This window comes from Prorops nasuta, unplaced genomic scaffold, assembly GCF_024137725.1.
Source record: "Prorops nasuta isolate Cenicafe-Biocafe unplaced genomic scaffold, Cenicafe_Pnas_1.2 PNAS00014, whole genome shotgun sequence".
NCBI lineage: Eukaryota > Metazoa > Arthropoda > Insecta > Hymenoptera > Bethylidae > Prorops > Prorops nasuta.
In genome coordinates this window covers 872,169-893,407 of record NW_027116811.1, presented here as the reverse complement: position 1 = coordinate 893,407, position 21,239 = coordinate 872,169, and the positions used below count along the sequence as shown (strand labels likewise).

At 43.5% G+C, this 21,239-nt stretch overlaps 1 protein-coding gene across 2 annotated transcripts; it reads left to right on the top strand.

The window, feature by feature from the left end:
* Nucleotides 1-799: 799 nt before the first annotated feature.
* Nucleotides 800-18,658, top strand: LOC136778473 (SKI family transcriptional corepressor 1 homolog-B-like). 2 transcript variants are annotated; one of them, XM_066735326.1, is made up of 7 exons: nucleotides 800-895; nucleotides 5,031-5,127; nucleotides 5,338-5,639; nucleotides 6,232-6,845; nucleotides 6,949-7,241; nucleotides 16,308-16,428; nucleotides 17,934-18,658. In XM_066735326.1, exons 2-7 carry the CDS (start codon nucleotides 5,032-5,034, stop codon nucleotides 18,041-18,043), a joined length of 1,536 nt encoding a protein of 511 aa, XP_066591423.1. In that variant the 5' UTR covers nucleotides 800-895; nucleotide 5,031; the 3' UTR covers nucleotides 18,044-18,658. The 2 variants fall into 2 exon arrangements, with proteins under 2 accessions (XP_066591423.1, XP_066591422.1); XM_066735325.1 differs by having other exon boundaries at nucleotides 16,308-16,440.
* The last annotated feature ends 2,581 nt before the right edge of the window (nucleotides 18,659-21,239 follow it).

The window sequence follows — 21,239 nt, the reverse complement described above, 5'->3', positions numbered from 1 at the left end:
GACGATAGAAGGTCGCGACGTGCGAACATAAGGTCCTGCCTTTTCGCTTCAACCCCCTCGCACCCCCTTTTCGAGTGTTCGAACAACCGTGACTGCATTATTTTATCAACGTCCACGGAGGAAGGCGTCGTACGACGTTCTTGAAAACGCCGTGCGATTACCCAGGACGCGCTGCTCGAGTGCTCGCGAGACAACCGTATAACTACCAATTTTCCTTCCATTCGATCCTCCCTTCGGCATTGTTATAGTTCTTACGTCCGTCGATGCGTGGAACGGAGAAATTCTAGAGTTTAAAGATCGCTAGTTGGGGGGGGGGGGGAGTGAGGAGGGGTGCGATATACCGGAAGCATAGGTAAATTCTCGGAGAATCGAATAAGGGTTGTGTGGGGGTGGAGGAGGAGAAGGGTGGGGTAGATGCGAAGCACCTGTGCTCGAGATGGGTAGAATACGGAGCAATGATAATAATGTTCGGTAAGTACGTGTTTGTAGTTACCCCTGAGGCGAGCCACCCCCAAGAGGAAAGGGTAGGCTCCGCCTTTCGCTAGCGGGGGTTGGTCGAGAGCGGGGGTGACGCGCTCGGGGGCGGTCCCTATGGCTTCTACGTATTTTCAAGGGATGAGAAAGTCGACGGGACGGGAACCGATAGTCGACAACGAGGAAAGCCACCCTTAACGAGCTCCGTTGCTTCCCAGCAAAAATCCACTTCTTCGCACGGTCCCGAAAGAAAATTTTCCTTTCGCCAAATTACTGCTGCCTCGCGCGACACCGGAAACCGGAAACCGATTTCATCGGCAAGAAAGTATAGTTTGATGGACGAGGAACGATTTTTGTGACCTGTTCAGTGAGCCTCGAGTTCCCTTCGTTTCCCGAGGACCTGCTCATCCCTGCTTCACAGGTACCTCAACTTTTATTCAACCATGCATCTATATATCTATATATATATATACCTTCTTAAAGTTTTGTCAAAGCAATCCTGTGTATATATATATATATATATATATACACGAGATTCGATTACACAGCAGATTGCATTCAGTTTGAGTCGAGGCACTTCCACGTGTGAAATGATCCGAAAAACTAGTTGCGAGTTTATGTGAGCGAGAGAGGAGCTTGCCAAGGACGAATTATAGAGGATACTATTGATGGCGAAACGTCGAGTTTCCGTATCACCTGCGTACCGGATAGAATCGACAGGCTTTAATCCCCCCTTTCGCTGCAGGTATTATACAGTGTTACTTGGAAAGTCCTTGACGAAGCTGGAGATTCAAAGTGGCGGATGGGTAATCCTAATGCAAACAGTTTATGGTGTTTGCCCGTTCAGCACCGAGGCGAGCGACGTACGCGCGCTACGGGGACCCCCGCATATAACCCTCCGGCTCCCGCGGGAACTCTACGTCCCGTCCCGTGAATCGACTATCAATTTATTTAGCGATCCTCCTGTTTTTAACCGTACCCTACATATACCACCCCCCCCCCCCCCACCCCTCTAACATTCATACCGTGACGAATTAATCACTGCACCACTCTTAATAATTAATAACAACTTTAAACGCTAATCCCCATGCGTAACATCTAATCCCTACAAATTTAGCTTTATATATATATATATATATATATGGTTTACGTTTACCAATATTTTCCTCCTTTTCCATTATTATCCTCCATAATTAATAATCCTCCCCCTCCCCATTACTCGGTATTAAATTTTCTCCGACCGATAATCTCGCTCTTTGCGTTGAAAAATTAATTTTCTGATTTCGTGCTCTCTGGCGTGCTTGTTGAATATACGTACACCTAAATATTTATATTAATCGCGCATTATTGAAATGACGAGTAGCCCGGGCAGCGCGGGAGGAGAGGTGGGGATAAATCTGGACTAATTTATGGAATTATGAGCGTTCGACATCGAAGGTAATGGAACCGTGATAATGCAAAGCGCCAAGTTAATTCACGTGTTCGGTACGTGCCTCGTATATTAAACACATTTTCCATTCGTGTGTTTAGGATATTGGCTCTACTATCGGGAATCATCCGTCCTTTCCAATTTAAATTGTATCTGCTAAATTTTGAGTCGTTCATCTCCGAACGATGTAAATACTTCTTCGGATTAAAACTTTGTTCAGTCATCGATAAATACCTTTTACAATTTTTTCTCATCTTTTTCAATGACAGCTCCAACATTGGAACATGTTTCTTAGCATCTTGACACAATCTTTTGTCATCATTATTTTTTTATAACGGCTGTTTCAACTATAGTCATTGTTCCAAATATTGATTTTTATAAGATCGTAAATGCATGTTGGCTATAGTATTTTCTAGTCTATATTCTCTGACAAATATATAATAATGGAACACGATTCTTTACACCAAAGTCTTTCCTTTGGGATAAAAATAGTAATATTTCGTTAATCGTGTGAGCAGTCGTTAAAACATCAGTCTCGAGAGAAAGATGTGACTTTTATAAACTTGTTTGATAGGAGCAATTAACTTATTAAATGTCATCATCGGAGTAATGGGTAATCTCTTAATCTCTCCAAAGCACGTCGGTAGCCTCCGGGGCTTCTCCCGTTTTTCAACCAGTCCGAAACGCTCTCCTCCTTCATCGCTGTAATACAATGTATTATAAAATATTACTATATAATAAAACTCTCAAGCAAATTAATCGTTCAAACGATAATTTCAATCGACGGGCAAATGTGATAATATTCCACAAATATCCCGTACAATTGGGACCCGCTAAAAATCATTAGTGAAATTAAAACAGGTAAAATAAATTGCTGCATATTTCTAGCTATGCACGCATCCTGATTTTTACTCGATATTGTTCTCTCTCGCAGCGAAATAAGATGGAATGTTTTATTTTTATAAAAACTACGACAATAATTAATTATTATAGGATAAGTGGTGAACGATTAGTGGCAATTGGTAATAACGACGAGAGGTAGGGGCAGTAATTTTGTTGATTTTTTTGCAGTAGGTAAACTTTGAAATAGCAGAGTGAAGGATAAGAGACAAAGAGCTGAAAGGGGGGAAGGGGTGGATGAAGAACGAAGTCACGGAATAAGCATAGCCGTGGGCTCGCAGATTATTTAAATGCAAACACAATGTTGTAGCTAGGCACATTGTTCCCCTCTCGGTTATTTTACAATTCAATCTGCGATCCTGGGCTCTCCTGCAGGCACCAGCGGATCCCGGAGGATGGGAAGCGCTCGTTCGTTCATTGTAACGTTGTTAAATCTCTGTGCTTCCATCCCGACTATTTCGAAACCACCCCCACCGCCCCCACCACCCCCTTCCATTTCAAGCTGCCCCACAATCTTTCTCTCTCTCTCTCTCTCTCTCTCTCTCTCTCTCAATCTCTCGCAGCACTCCCCTTGCCATTTCTCCATCCTCACCCCTAATCCCCCTCCCCCCTGCTTTTATCCCATCGCCTCACGAAAACCTCCTCTCTCTTTGACTCTTATTCTCTCTCTCTCTTTCCTTTTTTCTTCTCCTATCTTAAACTTCTCGTTGGATGCGCTTCGGCTCTCCCATCCCCGTCGCACTCGGTAATTGTACACGCCTCCCCGAGACTCTTTGCATGATTTATCAAGAGCCAGCCGGCTCTTCTCGCTCCCTGCTAGGTACCAGAATTCTCGGACCTGCCAGCGAAAGAACACGGGGACGGGAGTACGGGACGAGCATGCTTCTGCACATGTCAAAATCTACCTACACATGTACGTAGGACGAAATCACGTTGGGCCAACAGATGGTCACTCGCTATCATTATTAATGAAGACTATTATACGAGTTTCTATATCAATCAGCCACTCCCCCCCCCCCCCCTCCCCCTCTTCCTCATTCCTTCCTTATCTCGTCGCATCGTTCAGAATTGCGTCCAGTCGTTTGCACGCTAATAGCTTTATATATATACGTATACATATACATGCAGCAGCGAGTAATTAATAGGATCGATGGAAACAGTTCGTCAAAGCACTGACCATCGGTATACGGTAGTCAGGGGTCAGCAGTGGTGGAGAACCGACTCGGAGGAGTGGGAGGAGAAATGGGGCTGTTCCGGTTCGGGCACCAGCATTGTTTCACGCTGGATGAGAATTTAATTTGCAAGAGGTGGAGAGGGGGTGGGTTGCTCCCGGAGCGAGAGGAGGGATTTCGGAGTAAAATTGAAGAGAGGGGCTAGGGAGGAGGGGGATCAGGGTGCACTGTCTTGTTTAAGCGTGGGTGGGGTGTCAAATTGAATTACCCCCTTTCGTGCTCCCTCGAGACGTTTGCCGTATACTTCCGTCTACGCTCACGGACCAACTTTTGTGTGTACCTGTGCACGCCACCGCTGTATCTGTGTGAAATCGTTCAGGGTATCCTCGCGAAGGCGTTTTCAATTAAAATCAACACCGGTGGTTGCCTCTTCCTCCCTCTCTTACTTTATTATAATGCATCTCTCTCGAGATTCTCGCAAAGTCCGTTTCACTGGAGACTTTTTCTACTTTGCCATGCTATATTTTCCCAGAAGTAGTGAATTTTTTAAATGAAAATTGCAAAATTTTTATTCTTTTTTTTTTTGAGTTAAATGAGGAATTTTGAAAGGAAGAGAGAGAGAGAGAGGGTTGGATGGAGGGAACTGTGGTGAAACGAGAGAACGGAATTAATGGTTTCTTCTTAATCGAGTACACGAGCGACTGCTCGACGAAGGAGGTCGACGAGGAGGAGTGGGGGAGAGGACCGATAGGGGAAGTTTAATTTCTGCAGGTCTTTCGATTTACTTAATCACCGAGCGATCGATCCGATAATTAAGGAACGTCGACTGTCGTTGACTTAATCGAATCACCGACGGTTACGCGCGTGTCTCGCGCTGTAACCAAAAACGACGTTCGTTTTATTCCTTCGCCATTTGCAACGATCCACGTCGTTTCTTTCGCTTAAATTTCTATTCACCGCGCGTCTGACGATCATCGAAAGAATTTTATTGCAATATCGCGTCACGTTCTCGAAAGTACGTTGAAAAATTGGAAAATGAAGAAGAATTTTTGCAGGATGGACGGGCCAGCGGTGCTGTCGATGCCGCAGCTCACCACACCCCAAAAATCGTCCCAGTCCCCGAAGCCACAGTCCCACGGAAAACCCAATCAGGTACAAAGCTGTCTATTCTATTTTCTGCGGTTTTTCTCTATCTATACTATTTCAGCCGTCTATATATATATATATATATACATAAATCGATCAATGAAATTGGCAATTATATACTGTAGGAATCGTTGAGAAAAAATCTGGCAAAATGTAGAAAAAAGTCTTGTTGTTCTGTTCCTCGATAAGAGGTGCGTAATGCATCTAAACGTTCAGGAGTTGCAGGTGGGTACGGTTTCCCTGTACGGGATTCACATCGTTTCCCTGGTGATCGAGGGTCAGGAGAGACTGTGTTTGGCACAAATCAGCAATACCTTGCTCAAGCAGTTCAGCTACAACGAGATTCACAATCGAAGGGTGGCACTTGGCATAACTTGTGTCCAGTGCACGCCAGTTCAGCTGGAAATTTTGCGACGCGCCGGTGCAATGCCAGTTTCCTCGAGAAGGTGTGGCATGATCACCAGGAGGGAAGCCGAGAGACTCTGCAAATCTTTCCTCGGAGACAACGCACCACCTAGGTAAGAATTATTTCTTCGGAAACAATCCCGAATTTCGTACGTCGATATAGCAATTTTCTAAAAGGACGCATCCCTGCACATTTGGACAATTTGTCAGGAATAGAGATAAAAACTTATTCTTATCACTATAATATTAGAAAAAAAAGTAGATAAATATATTTCACTATTGCTTTTTAATGTTTAATTATAATTTAAAAGAATATTGAACAGAAATATTGATACGCTTTTCTCTAGTCATAAGAAGTTATCATCGTTTCTTGAAAATCATTTCCAAACATGAGATGACAAGCCCTTTTAGAACATTGCTATCGATATAACGTGCTTTACACAGGAGCATTTGGATGACTGATCAATTTTATGGTTTGACTACGTAAATTATAATGTAATTTATGTGTATACTACATTTATATTTTTATATATATACGTATGAGCTCAGAATTTATAAACTCCAGCATTGCAAATAATAAAGCTTGAGACACATTTTCTAATACCACATAAGTCACTCTAAATAAAAAGATGCTAGAGTATGGTTAAATTGCAAAAGCGATAGAAAAGTACCGAGCTTTCCACTTACGTATAATAAAATTTGCAGATTACCGGAGGATTTCGCGTTCGACGTCCACCACGAGTGCGCTTACGGCTGTCGTGGAGCGTTTCTGCCAGCTCGCTACAATAGTTCACGTGCAAAGTGTATAAAATGCGCCTACTGCGGTTTGTTCTTCTCGCCGAACAAATTCATTTTCCACTCTCATCGAATCAGCTCGTCGAATAAATACGTGCAACCGGATGCAGCCAATTTTAACTCTTGGAGGAGGCACATGAAGTTATCCGGGAATCAGCCGGACGAGATCGTGCACGCCTGGGAAGACGTCAAGGCCATGTTCAACGGTGGAACCAGAAAAAGATTGCTGGGAAATTCGTCGAGCAGTCACAGCGGAAGTTCCCAAGAATCGACGCCACCCTCCAAGAGGCCCAGACTCTCACCGACCACGCAGGTTCCTCAACTGATTCCACCACCTGCCGCACACCCCAGAGTTCCTCCATTTCCGGAACTGCCTCTTCCGTTACCCAGGAACCTCGTCATGGACTACGTCTGGCACCAGCATCAGCAAGCTGCTGCTGTTGCTGCTGCCAAAACACCAGGATTCGCTTTCCCACCCTACGCCATCCCCTGGTTCGCCAAAAGGGGCCCCGTTTTATTCCCAGGTTCACATGGACGCTTTTCCTGAATTCTCGTCAATTTATTTGATCGAAAGTAGTATAACAACTAGTGGTACAAATCATTGATTAAGCGAAGAAAATTTTGCAGGACCTTTACCACCGCCTATAAGCGGTTCCAGTCCTCCTGACCCACTGATACCGACGGTGAGTCCCCATTTGCACCAATCGGCCTTTCGCCCGGTGATTCGGGGCCCGCCAGTCATCGAGTCCATGGACGAGAATTCCGACGACGAAGTCGACATAGAAACCACCGAGGATGATCCAGTCACTCCGCTCAATGCCAGTCTCCAAAGCAACCTCCCCACTGCTTCGAGCTCCGCCGTTAGTAGTCACAGTGGTCAAAGCACCTCCCCCCAGTGCTGGAGTCCCCCCAGAGAAACGGTGAGCTGCTATAATTTTAAACTTTTACTACTTAAATTTTCCATCCTCGTTATCACTCCTAAAACAAATATATATATATATATATATATCTCGTTCCAATTTACGTGTTCCACCATTCTTCGTCCAGGCTCTATGTCCAAGTTTTTCGCCAAGTTCCTCTCACGGAAGCTTTTCATCCTCTCGTTTCGGGACCAACTTGAGACGAGTCGTTTCTACGCGATTCAACCAGACACGTGACCATTGTGCTCGCTGTAAATTCGTTTATTAGCGTCGGCCCCGTACACGAATACCCGACTGTAGCGCTCTCGCTGGAAATATGTCGCCGGCTTTGCAGTTGCAAGGTGGCTCTTGGTGTTAATGACGTCATAATCGCCTGGCAAACAGACGCTTTACAGCAATCATCATCAGGCATGTGATTTCGCACGCGACCAAATTGCACGCGACCCTCTCTAAAATCCCCTCGAGTATATTCGATCTCTGAGAACACACACACACACATTCCTCTCTTTAATTATTCCTTCCTAAATATATATGTATATATATATATATATATACATGTATGTTTATTCGACGAAAGTCTTGACGAAATTTTCCAACTTTCCAGCTGGCTGCTCTCTTAAAAACTTCCGGTCGAAACAATTTATTATGGCCGCCGGTTACTTTAATCACTTATGCCTGGAACGTGACTAAGTTTATCGATATAGTTTAATAACGTAGTGTATTTGTACTGTAACCCAGGTAGCCTCACCCACACACTGCAGCCTTTCTCTCTGTAAGTCAAGCGTGGCTCCAGTTACCTCGTGACGCTTCGCATCGAGTTACAGCCTTGTCACGTACGTTTAATCGAATTAAGTCTAAGCCGAGCAAACAATTGACGAATAGGGAAGCGAATTTAGAGAAAAATTATACGAGACAAAGTGGAAAGGGTCTATAATTTCCGAGACAAGGTTGCAACAAGGTTATATATGCATATAGTAGTACAACAATACGCGCGTCGAGAGAGGAATTCATTTAATTACGAGTGGTCGATGTATAAGTTTAGCTACACCGTTGATGTATTACGTTCGACCGATAGTGCGAGTCGTACGTTTATACACGGTCACATAGTATTTACTGACACAATAATTATCGCGATTGATGAGGGCAGCCGCACGAGCAGTCTGACCGCAGAGCAAATTCTAGGGACGAGTCGAGTAGTATTACGTGGCAGGATGCCTAAACCCTGCACCATTTCCTTTCCTATATCTACCCTACAACTTGCTATCCAACATATATATGTATATATACGTACAATATTCCCAATTGCTTCAATCGATAAATTATGGCAATTCAATCAAACCTTTCAACTCTTTGCAACATTTTTACCATTTTCACTGCATCAAACTTCTTCGCGCGTCAGATTTCTAGTTAATTTTGCCAACAGTGATGTTAATTGCGACGTTGAGCCTCGTGAGGAGAGTAGGGCAGATAAAATGGATAGGCGATGCACGCGATAATGCTTTATATATAGAACTCGTGCTGGATTCGTTATACGTGAAAATGTAACTGTAAGCCCTTGGCGAATTTTACGGCCACTCGAGGACCTTAATCGGCCATCGTGAGCGTAGCGAGTAGTGGAGTAAGGGAGATTTGCAGGGTGTAAGAGAGAGAGAGAAGACGAGGAATCAACGCTAGTCCAGCGAAACAAGTCTGTGAAAGAGAAGAGGGAATAGGGGTGGGGATATAGGGATAAGCCATTCGGATAGCCAGACAGCTTTTCAATTCCCCCTAGTCGGTGAACGTGTCGAGTGGTGCACGTATTTTGTCCAACCCCCCCACCCTCGACCTAGTCCCATCCGCACACTCATCTGCGTACATCTCGGGAGAAAGAATTCTTTTTATCAGTCGTCGATCGAAAAAATTTTCAGCCCCAATAGCAACCCTCCTATATTATTTTCCTCAAATTTCTGCCCCGTGTCCCGAACCTCCAATCGTTTCCAAACCTCGCGAGAGAGTTTTTTATTTTCTCGCCGAGAGAGCAATAAGAGTGTGGTGTTCGTTATTGTCGAGCACTGTACTCCGGATGTATCCTTTGAAAAGGCCAGCAGCAGCGATGGGACGGGGTGGAAAACTCAGTTACCGGCGTTGCGAGAAAATCGACGAGTGTGTATATTCGCGGTAACTAAGTAAGTAATCCCCGAACGTTATTTGCAGTTATTTCTCGCTTCGGTGAAAGTTCCGGAGAGAGAGGCTTCCCCTCTCTGGATTCTTCTCCCAGGCAAGATCCACCTATATATATATATATATATAGATGCTCTTTCGAAACTATACTTTATTCAAGGCTTCATCTATCTATATATGAAAAAAAAGAAAGAAAGTATAAATAACCCAATGAGAGAAAATGGGCAGCGTCCACGCGTTAAAGTCCAATCGGTCGGTCCGAGAGTTGCGAGGTTCTTTGAAGTGGAGGATTTGCGCGGGAAGAAAGAGGGAGAGAGCCGGTCAATTAAGATCCTTCGTAGCGAAAATCCAAATCAGGGGTCGTTTGCGCCGATGCGGAGATACGGATTCGCCGCTGCTGGCATCCATTTAAATGCAATTAAGCAACGTCACGTAGAGACAGCCGGAGAACTCGTAGCGTTTAAATCAAACTACGGCTGCTTTAGTTAGCTGAGACCGCAACTTTTAATTGCGCCTCCGTCGTCGTCTGGAGAGCCATTACATCTTCCGCGAGAGCGTGCATTACCTTTTTTTCTCCCCCGCACTCCGTACTCTTGCCAGACCCAATTAGCCTCCGGGAAAATTGATGGAAAACTTTTCTACGAGTTTCCCCTTTTATCGCGAGCGACCACATTTTCCACGATTTATCTCGCACGCGGAGCGACCGTGTTTTTCGCCGACTGCTATTTGGCGCGAATGTGGATTTAATCACACAGGCTGTAACGAAGGAACGAGGGGGGATGGGGGGGGGGATAAGGTCAACGGATGACATTTGGCGAGGGGGTAAACGGTGCAAAGTTTACGGCGCGTTTGAAAAATGCCAGGCTTTTTGATTAAGGCGGGATGGAAAATGTCAGCGATCCATCGCAAAGTTTAATTTTGTTGGAAGGAGTGGGCGTGGATGCATCTAAGGTGATTAGGTGGTTTTGAGAAAAGTTGGATAACGCGTTTGTAGTGGTGCGTAAAGGGGATAGGAGTGATATAGAAATGGAGGATAGCCATGGAAGTCGAGGGCGGTGACTGTTGATTTAATTATAACGGTTAGTCCGGTACAGCTCCACCCCGGAGATCCTCGAATCCAATACAGCACTCGTATCTACTTCCCTTCCATCCCCCACCCCCTCTCTCGCGCTCTCTCCACTCAATCAACAATTTTGCATTAAAATCTCCCCCCACATTCGCTCTAAATAAAAATCTACGAAAAATTCTCCATTAAAATATAAATTATATACCGATCGAGGAAATATATATAGTGTTTAATTCAACCCGACTTAATTGAAAAATACTCTCTTCTTTCCTGCAGCAACCTCTTCTATGTATAAACCGATTTGGTCCTTCCTCTTTATATTTCATAGCGGTATATAAATTGCAAAAGATTGTAATTCTAGTTGGAAATTGGAAATGACGTTTCCAACTATTTCTTTCGCGATACATGTATAGTCGATATATATAAATAATACACGCTTCGGGTAGTATTCGTTAACTGCTTTGCTGTGCTCACCGGCCAGTCTGGATAAGCGATTGAGAGCTAGAGATTATATACACGATTTCTGTTATAAATTGCCACGCAAAATCGACGGTATAGTTTGATAAAAAAAAAACCTTTGCTGTACCTTTCTCGGCAAGGTGAATTTCTACAACGCGATCTTCATGCTTTGTAATTAGATCGAAAATTACGTTTTATTTATGTGTAGAAGCACGAGAAGAATAACGTTCCAGTAGGATCCAACTTGAGAAAATTGAGTTAAGAATATAAAGTCGCGTATTTCGGCTGCTTGGAAATTTGGCCTACGCGACGCGATGCCACCAGGAAAAAATTTGGTGAAAACTTGAAGTTGCTTGGAAAAAGGAAAGGAAAGGAAAAAGGAAGTGGCTCGTTTGTATGCATAAAGCGAGCTCTCGCGAAAGGAAATCTCCTTAGAGAGACTCTCGCGTTAAGATACTATTTCTCTTTTTTTCCTCTCTTTATTTTTTCTTACTCCGGCATTCCGCGAGAAGCAATAGGTCCATCTGGTAGTTTATTTTCTCACCGGTTTCTCGATTACCAAGAAGATCGAGCTATTCGCTATAAACGAGACGTGCATAGTAAAGCGGGCTCTGCGCCACGTTTTCAAAAGGTACACCCCCCCCCCGCCCCCACCCCCACCTACTGGCCCACGCCAATCAAACAAATTTCCGATCTCTCTTCGACGTAGATTCGAAGGATCTTAAATATACACGCGACGTATTTTTCTATTTAAAATTGAAAAAAATTCGATACGAGAGGAAATCATGTTTTATCATGAAAAGGAATTATTTTTTTTGCTGAGAGAGAAGGGGAGGGATGGAGGAGAATATACATAATTGGTGGTAGGTATACATATAGAAAATATATTTGTGTAGGGTGGATTAGAAGTTGAAACGAGTCGGAGTGGCTGGGTGGAAAGTTAATACGCAATCGCGTTAGTCGCATCTCTTCCGGTTGGCTGACGTCGTTGGACTCCGTGAGCAGAGCGCGGTATTATGCCGCTAAATTGATTATGTTCTCGATAATGCTGAATTGCTCCCGCGCACGCTTATATATATACATATATCTATTCACACTGCAAAGGATCGGTCTTAACTATATATACCAAACGGTTCACACACAATAGCACGCAGCGTCTCACGAGCATTTTCTCATGACCGTTTCGACCGCGACAGTGCAGGGTCCTAAAACGGGAAAGGTGCGGATAATATTAGGAGGGAGGGAGATGCGCGAAGAACATTTCTTCATAATAATTTTAAATGTAGGCCATTGGGTATATATATATATATATATAGTGATCCGAGAGAAATGCATAACATTGTATAGAGAGATGGTGGTATAGAAATATCTCGAGAGAATTTTTTAATTTCTCCGTCGGTCGCGGAAGAGTGGTTGAGAATTTGATAAAGCGCGACTCGAGAGAAAGGGAGGGATGGCGCGAGGCGTATACGTATCGGGAAAGGCGAAGAAAGGAGAAAGGCAGGAGGCGAGTTTTCGCTTGCGGATGAGTTCCGCGTTCTCCCATTTGTAACTCCGTTCATCCGGCAAAGTAGGTAGAAATCCTTGCGGCCCTCCCCTTGCCCCTCATCAGCGGTCGCGCTCCCCGCTTATCCAGAATTTTGCTCTCCGTGGCAGGCAGTGGGGGAGGGGGAGGGAGCACCGTACAGTTCGGCGGACCGAAAACCTGACGCGATCGCTCCCCCCCCCCCCCCCCTCCACGCGTTATGGCTCGTTCAATTGTTTCAGCCCCGTTGATCCAATAAAGGATTACGGCAAAACAATCGCGCCGCTCTCGCAAGCTCTCTCTCCAACCCCTTCCGACCACCCACACACCCACATGGATTTTACGTAAACGGAAAAATTGCCGGGCAGCCGATTGTTTCGGGCTTTCATGACGCTGGCTCCGAGCTGCACAGCACTCCTGCACCAATGGCCCGATCACCATGCATATGCACACACGCGCGCACTGCGAGACACCTGAAATTTTCACCATCCCTCCAGCCCTCCTTCTCCTTTGTTCACCACATCCCACCCCCTCGATTCGATCAATTTCAAATTATCCAACCACAAATCCATGCAATTTCCAAAGTTCAGAAAAGTAGGTGGAATTTCCTGTAAATAATAAGAAAAGTTTCGGGCGAGACGGCTCTCTTAATTGGACGATAAATTCTGGCAAAAGAATAGTTTTGTGTACACATAAAGACGGCTTTGGTGGACGTTCGGTATAGGGTCCCATGGGTATCGGTCCAAAGACAGATTACGAGGATAAAAGAAGGCGAGGCGAGGCGAGGCGAGGCGCGGCTCTGCGCTGCGCTGCGCGGCTCGTTACTGATTTCGCGCCATTCCTATATACGATATCGCCCCTACGTGACTCACGATAAATGCTGAAAATACTCTCGGATACGCTGACATTCTTCCATTTGTAAATATTATTGCTCCGGCGAGCCTGCGCTCTGCCTCGCACAATTTCACCATCGACTATATTTTTCATTTGTAATTCAATTGTGGCAGAATAATCGGTAGGTAAGGGGGAGCGAATTGAATAATCGAGATAAGGGATGAAGCGGCGGTGGAAGGGGCGAAGAGAGGGTGCATTGGACCAGTAACGGATTACCAGGCGTGAAAGCGATCTGGTATCAAGCATGACTGCGCTTCTATGCTAACCGGTTCTATACCTAATAATTAGATCGACATTTTTAATGAAAGAAAGAATCAAGAAATTTATTTCACCAGCTTTTTTTTACAAGATTTATAACGACGAATTATCAGACAGCTCTTTCGAAGCTATTCAATTTATTATATATTATACTACTTTGCACTGTAATGCGTACTTTCTTTTTATAAAATTACAACAGTTGCAGTGACAGAAATATTAAAATTATTCAATTCACAGCTCGTTGTAATTCTGCTGCGACAGTAGTCGTCAGTCTCGAAGTAACTCGGTACTGTCGTAATAATTATTTTCAAAAACTATTTTTTATAGCGTGATACTAGCAAGCGAAATAGGATTCTTCGTTATGACAGACTAAAAGCCTTTGACCGAAGGAGACGAGTTAAAATCCGAGTCGAGTCGAATCGATTCGTTACGTCAGGCAGATTCGCCACTCAGTTTGCTTCTCGCCATACACGGAGGTTGCACGCTTGTTACATAACCAACATATGTTGCCTTGTTCAAAAATATCAGCCAAAATAATACACGCTCCTTTCAGCCTGGCCACCTGCCTCTCTAAAAACACAACGCACACTAACCAATCCTACAGAACTTTTCGTTGGAATTAAACGACTCTAACATATCATACTCGTCATAAAAAACTTACTTTACCACAATATATATAGTGATCCGTGAAAGAACTAAGCTAAAAGATACAACAAAAAAAACATTATATCTGATCGTTGTTGAAGGAAATTGTAGTATTTTGTAAAATCAATCGCTCTGTTGCTGCACGCGGCTTGCCGTAACCGGGAATTCAACAAATTGAGGTATAACTGAAACGTCGCGATATCGAAAAATGATTGTTTTCTTGGAATAACAGTGTTCGAAGCATAATCAGTGGTTGTACATCGAGAGACTGCGAGGTAGAGACATTTTTTTCTAAAAAATTCTCATTACACTTTTCGCATAATAAATAAAATTCTAAGAGGATTTTAAATAGAAGCGCTCACGTGATATTTGCAAGGGAAAACGATGGATTTCTGTTTGTTCTCCAATTTAGGGGATGTGTAGGCGATCTTTGGTGGAGGCTATAGGAAAAGGGGCGAAGGGGTGCAAGAGTAAATGTAATCATTGCGGCACTTTCGTGACTGCGTAACACAGCTACGACAGGATGAATATTTTATTCCTCAGCCACGGGTGTTACGGTACAATCGGTTTTAACTGCCATTTCGAGAGTTGGTATCGGTACTCGTGCATCTCCACGATTACCGCCGATGTCGCGCGCGACTACAAAAGCTTCGCCAAGGGCTTCTGCTACTTTACCTGTTCCATCCCCTCCCTCCTTTCCCCTCTCCCTCTCCCTGCCTACCCACCAACCGGAACCCGGAAATTAATTCTGGCAGCACGTAACGTGTAATCACTTAATTGAACTGCCACTTCACCCCCACCCCTACCCCTCTATATATATACATACGTGTATTTGCCCATCAACCAATCCGAAGTATATCAATCCCTGCTCGTAATCCCCACGCGTAAAATATTGTGACTCTGTAAATTTAAAACTAGTGCACCCTGCTATGTCGACGATCCACTCAAAGCGGAAACCGGATATCCGATTCGGCCACGAGGATAAATCATCCGCTTAATTAACTGATCGAATCGCCTTATTGGTGTTATTTCGTCGTTCGCTCCTTCCTTCTCTCCTTCCGATCAACTCTGTTATACAAATTGTGTAAATTCTGTGGCTTTTCAAGTTGTACGTCGCGCTTTTCAGCATGAAAATCGTTAATGCTCGCTCGCGTCCGTGGCGAAGGATTGAATTTTAACGCTGATTTACGTGTGTGGTGTGTCATAATTACGCATTAAATAATGCATTCTCGCGTGCAGTGGCAGTCCCTGCACAGAGGTTTTCGTGCAGCAGTGTTGCAGGAATACGCGCTGTACTGCATGACACGCAGTGATTTTTAAATAACGTCGGAGCTGCAAGAACGCGCTTTCTAGCCAACGTAAAGGACAAACCGGAAGTCCGCTGAAAACTCCTATATAGAATTGTATATAAAAGTGGCGGAAGATTTTGGAAAAATTAAATCTACTCCTACGACGTTAAAAAAATACCATGGTGATTTTTAATTCTGATATTTTAAGTATACAATTTATCGTTTCCCAAAGAAGAAGAGGGGCCGACTAGTGTGGATACTCCACGTGAATAATTCACAGCTATCGATCATGGCCACCTGCGGAATTAATTTGAGTAATTCGTCGATCGCTATCAAGCGCGGGAACATTAAATAAAACGGTGTCCAGGCGGTGCGTTTCTACAGCGTTTGGATTATGGATCGAGCACTTCATTCCCTTGGCCGAGGCGAGTCTTCATCGTCGCATAACTGAGTCGTGTTGATCAGGTTGAGTGGAGTGTCACAATACTCGTTATACGTCCAGGAGTCACCCTGACGTTTCCTGTGTTTGACAAACCTCTGACCCTCGATAGTTTCTCTCATATACATGTACAATGTACATGTATAAGCTACCACACTTGTATATACACACAGATAAATAGCAAAATTTCATCAATCTAAAAAACTCTTCCAAATATCAACGTTATATAGTTTAATTTCTCTGCAAATTCTCTCGCTTGCAATATACTATATAAGATGACAAAGGTTTAACCGGAAAAATGTTAAGGTGAAAATTTGGATTCTGTTCGCAGGAACGGGAAGCGGAAAAGATCGCGGAGGAGGCAGCCGCGATGCGAGACGTGAAACCGGAACTTCCGTCTACGAGGAGTCCCGAGATCTGGCAGCACAATTGCACGTTTTATCGACCCCTCGGTATACTCAACGGTAACGAACGATGCTTCCTCAAAAATTCCACTTGAATATATGCGTATTATAATATATATATATATATATAGGAGCATGGTACGTGTACATATATAGAGACCGATCGCACACGAATCTTTGAATTCTTTCGTCATCCACGTAGCAGTAATTGAAAGGAAATAATTTAATAGCTCTCGTTAATCGCGTATCGGTTGAATGCGAAAGCTAGGTGAGAATAATTGTCGGCCATCGGAAATTACTAGTGGAGCCTAGCTTCATGCACAGAACGAAATATATATATATATATATATCGAGTGCTGCAAGCATGCAGGCATCGGCCAGAGGAACTTTGATATTAGTAATTACTAATTGGCAAGGCTCGTGCCTCCGCTCGTGAGATATCGAGGTTTCAATTAATTAGAGCCATTAGTAGCGACTGTGGAGCGTTAACTGGGTAGCGGAGCTTGTTCGACATCGAGCAGGGGGTGGATCTTAAAGCTGTAAAAGGGGTTGCGGCTGGAACGAGCTGCTGCGAGGGGGCGGGATTTCATCGGCGCACGCGCGCACCCTCCACAATCTCTCCCCCTCCCTTTACTCGCTTCTTTACTCCTTTACCTTCTTCACCCCTGACGCGATAAAATTCGAGAAAAAACACGCGCTTTTCTATATAGCCAAAAGCGTTTGTATCCGTTTATGTATATACGGTTGAGAGTCGCCAGCGACGCGAGTCCAAGAGAGAATTCGTTTCTCTATACGAGATTCTGGAATTTTGAGCGAAAATGGATGGCTTGCTTGCTCCATTGAAAATCATCCCGTCTATTGGGATTCGTTATGCAAGCAACGCGCAGCAGCTATCTCGTTATTTTCGGCTTACGCTTCCTCTCAATGCCTCGCTGATATTCACAGCACCCACACAGCCCTAAGCTCACCTGTAACGTGACGAATCGCGATCGTGGCCTTTGCTGTTTCTAGAGGAGTCCCCTTTTATTTCCAGCTTCGACCTTTCATCGCTCCGCGAGTGCCAAAGAGAAGCCAAGATGAACTCTTTTAGCCCCCGACCTAACTCGATCTCTCACCCTCTCGATCCTCACCGCTCTGTCATTCGAATTATTTCCTTATAGATATAAAACGGTTAATGATACACGAATAATTACACGCGCGACGACCCTCCGGTCTTATTACTTCCAGAAACTATATAATTATATAGAATATATATAGCCTCCATAAAATGTATATCTTGAATTTATTAACTCTGTCATATTTTCGTAAAAAAACACGTAAGCTCGTGTAATCTGATCATTTTAGAATGATGTGTTTTTTCTTTGATCACATCGTGTTCACTATACTGTATACGTATATATAATGCGCGCTGCAATCTTATATAGAGATTAATTAAAGACTACATTGGGACTATTCTTTTTTTATTCACTTGACAATATTCTAATTTGCATAAAAACCAATCAATTTCTTCCCTGTGAATAATCAAGCTCACTCGTTAATTGCTTATTGTTAAGGAAACGAGAGCGTGGAGAGGGCAACGGCCGATTGCACGGCTTGCAGGCCACGAGGGATCTTTTACGACCAAATTAACAGCCAAGTCCACAGCGTCTCACGATCCGGCTAAAAAGAGACGTCGACTTCTCGTTTGAAGGAAAAAAAAGGAGCCTTTCCGAGGTCCATGCAAGAAATGGGAAAATGAAGATACTGTTGATAAAAACACGCGTTATAGTATCCCTTTAAACGATACGCAATCGTCCAGTGGTCGAATTATTTCCAAAGAGCGCGAAACTTGAACTTTTCTCCCTCCGAAGTGTGAATATAAATAGCTATATATATATTTATGAAATCCGAACGATATTGTTTCTTCATAAAAAAATGGTCTTCGTGTATAAACTTTTAGCTGATATTTATATAGAAATGAGAAAGTGTAAAATAAGTTAATTGCGATTTAGGTAAGGATAATTCGTCGAATTCTATATGAGATTCCGCCTCTATACAAACTTGCAATAATTGTCTGCCGTATAACGGTGTGGCAAATCTTCAGAAATTAAACGACGAAAATCTGTATAGACATTCTATCATTATACGTACGGGTGCGTATACACCACAGCATCATTGAAATCAATTGAGAATCGCAGTCTTTTTCACTGCAGGTCGATATACATAAAGTGCAATATGTAGTGTCTCGTTCAGTGCGGCTTTCTCGATGTAAGTCTAATCTTAGAATAATGAAAATCATCCAGCGAGCAATTGCATATGAGGAAGCCTCAACGTGATTGTGAAGAAAAGGGCAAAGGGGGGGGGGAGGTGAGACTTCCAGTTCTCGTCATAGACCGGTGCATAGAGCTGTAAGTAATGCAGTGTAATAGAGTGAATTATGTAAATCACATTATTGATCATAGAATAGATCCACAGAGTGGCATAATGTGTAACCCAATTTATATAATAAAACTCTGACCGCTGAATCTTCAGGCTTGTCAATAAATCTGTATATCCCAGAACTATAAAAATATTTTACAAATCATATTCATTCGTATATATCGTGTATGAATAATAAGCAAATATATTTTAATCGAGAGAATTCTGTCCGTTACCACGGGGTGATTTTATGGAGAACGTCGAGATCGAGTCACGCGATCAGAGTCGATGATTCTGTTTTGATCGACGTAAAAGTGGCCGTTTCGTTTGATGTTGGGAGAAACGCAGGTACGAGAGTGTGCGAGCGAGAGCACCACATGTGGTCGAGATCTGAAATTCTGCTGACGATCACCGAGGGACCACGTCCCTGTATACGCCGAGGGCTCTGCTCACTGAAGCATCCTTACGAACTAGCAGGAGGAGTCCCCGAGGACTCTACAGCCGGGATATCCAGCACCGACTAAGATTACTACCATGTACCGAGCTTGGTAATTGAAAAAAATTTCTTCTTTCTTCCAGACTGCGATTCCTAACAGTTTTATACATGCATACATGTGTGTGCAGATTATACAGCCCTCTACTCTATATAGGATATTGCTGAGAGACGTTGAAATAATTCTTAAAAATGTATTTATTATCCCTAAGAACTCTGTGTGTACATAGGAAATCGAATCTGCAAGGGAAAATCGGTTTCACCTTCGAAGCAATAATAAAAGAAGATAAAGGAGACGAACCTTGTATGAATGACAATAATGGCTGGCTGGAAGAAACACAGTCTGCGGCTAATGTTCCGGCAAATTGGCTTCGCAAATGTAGACTCGGTTTTCTCTCTCGGGAGGAATCTGCCAGCTGAAGTGGCCGTGTTACGCCGATTTTTCTCGTAAGTACGTCACGTCCCGACGATACGAGAGACGCGATGCGTCCAAGTCTACGCGGCGCGTCCCTGTATTCCTGCAGGGGAATCTCTTGCGAAACGGCCAATCTCGTAACAAGGAACATTTGTAAAGAAACGAAGCTTTCCCAGAAGAAAAGCGTGGCTATCTCGAGCTTGCTGGCCTTGACAAACTTAATCAGTAGCTTATCGTAGCTGGTGCCTATATGTATATATATATATATATATATAGACAAGCTGTCCGGTTATCTCGAGTCCAAAAGAATTCGTCAAATATGGAGTGAAAGATTTCGTGAAGAATAATACAATCTTTTTATTTATAGACTTTAACTAAAAAATGATAATATGTGAATTAAAAAAGAGTAACTCGTATAATCCTGTCAATATATATATATATTTAATTATAGAGGCTGGATACAAAATTGTACAAGAATTTTATATTCCTAAAATCATTCGTTTTATATAAGAATCTATTAATCGGACACCTCGTGTGCGTATACACATATGCGTATATAAATTCTTAATACAGAGAGGAAATTTAATTTCCTGCTCTTTTCAGTGGTGCTCGTTAAAAGAAGAAAATAAGTGACCCAGATTAAGCTAGGATCGATTTTTTCAGAGCTCGCGCGAGAGATTTATGGGGGGGGGGGGGTGAGAAGGAGGAGGAGGAGGAGGAGGAGAGAAAAATGATTCCAGTCGGAGAGATTGACAATAGCGGAGCGGGTATTTAAAGAAACATTTTAATTGCGGGAGGTAAGCAGCTTAACCTCCCTCGTACGTTAATAAAAACAGCCCTCTTATTTGGAAGTAAAGAAAGAGCTGGTAGCATTGTACTCGCTACCGATAGTAATTCGTCTTTTTCAGTTGAAAAGTCCTTTTATCCCGCTCGCTCGTCGTCTCCTTCCGAGTAACTGAAAATACCCTCGAGTCTCTCCCCAAGGTACTTGAAAATCGAGGAAAAATCCACTTTGACGATTAATCATTTTCCACTCTTGCAACGCTATAGTACATGTACCATTCTTTTCCCGGACGAGAGCCGGCAAACTACCTTTGCTCTTGCAGTGCGAGCCATCAGCTAGACCAATACTATATATATACGCGCAGCGTACTTACTTGGCCTTGGTCGATTCGTGCCATATCGTCATGGGACAAGAATCACTCGTATATAAAGCGACTGACGGCGCCTCTGTAATTGGGCATCAAAAAACCATAATTCTACCAACACACTCGCACCATGCTATATCCTGCGCAATCTAATGTACGAATGCTGTAAAAATTTAATAAATAAATTGTACAGGATCACTGGAGTGTATTCGTGATTAAAATAATTTATTATTTATAATTTTGAAGGAAAATTAATGAAATTCACAAGAGGCGATTGATTGGTTCAAGCAGGATATGAGGAATATGCGCGAGAGGCACCATCTCTCGGGTCAGCGAGGTACCACGACACGACGAGTCAGGGTTGGTAGGGGTGAGTTTCTCGCTCGGGGGGTCGTCGCTTGGATTT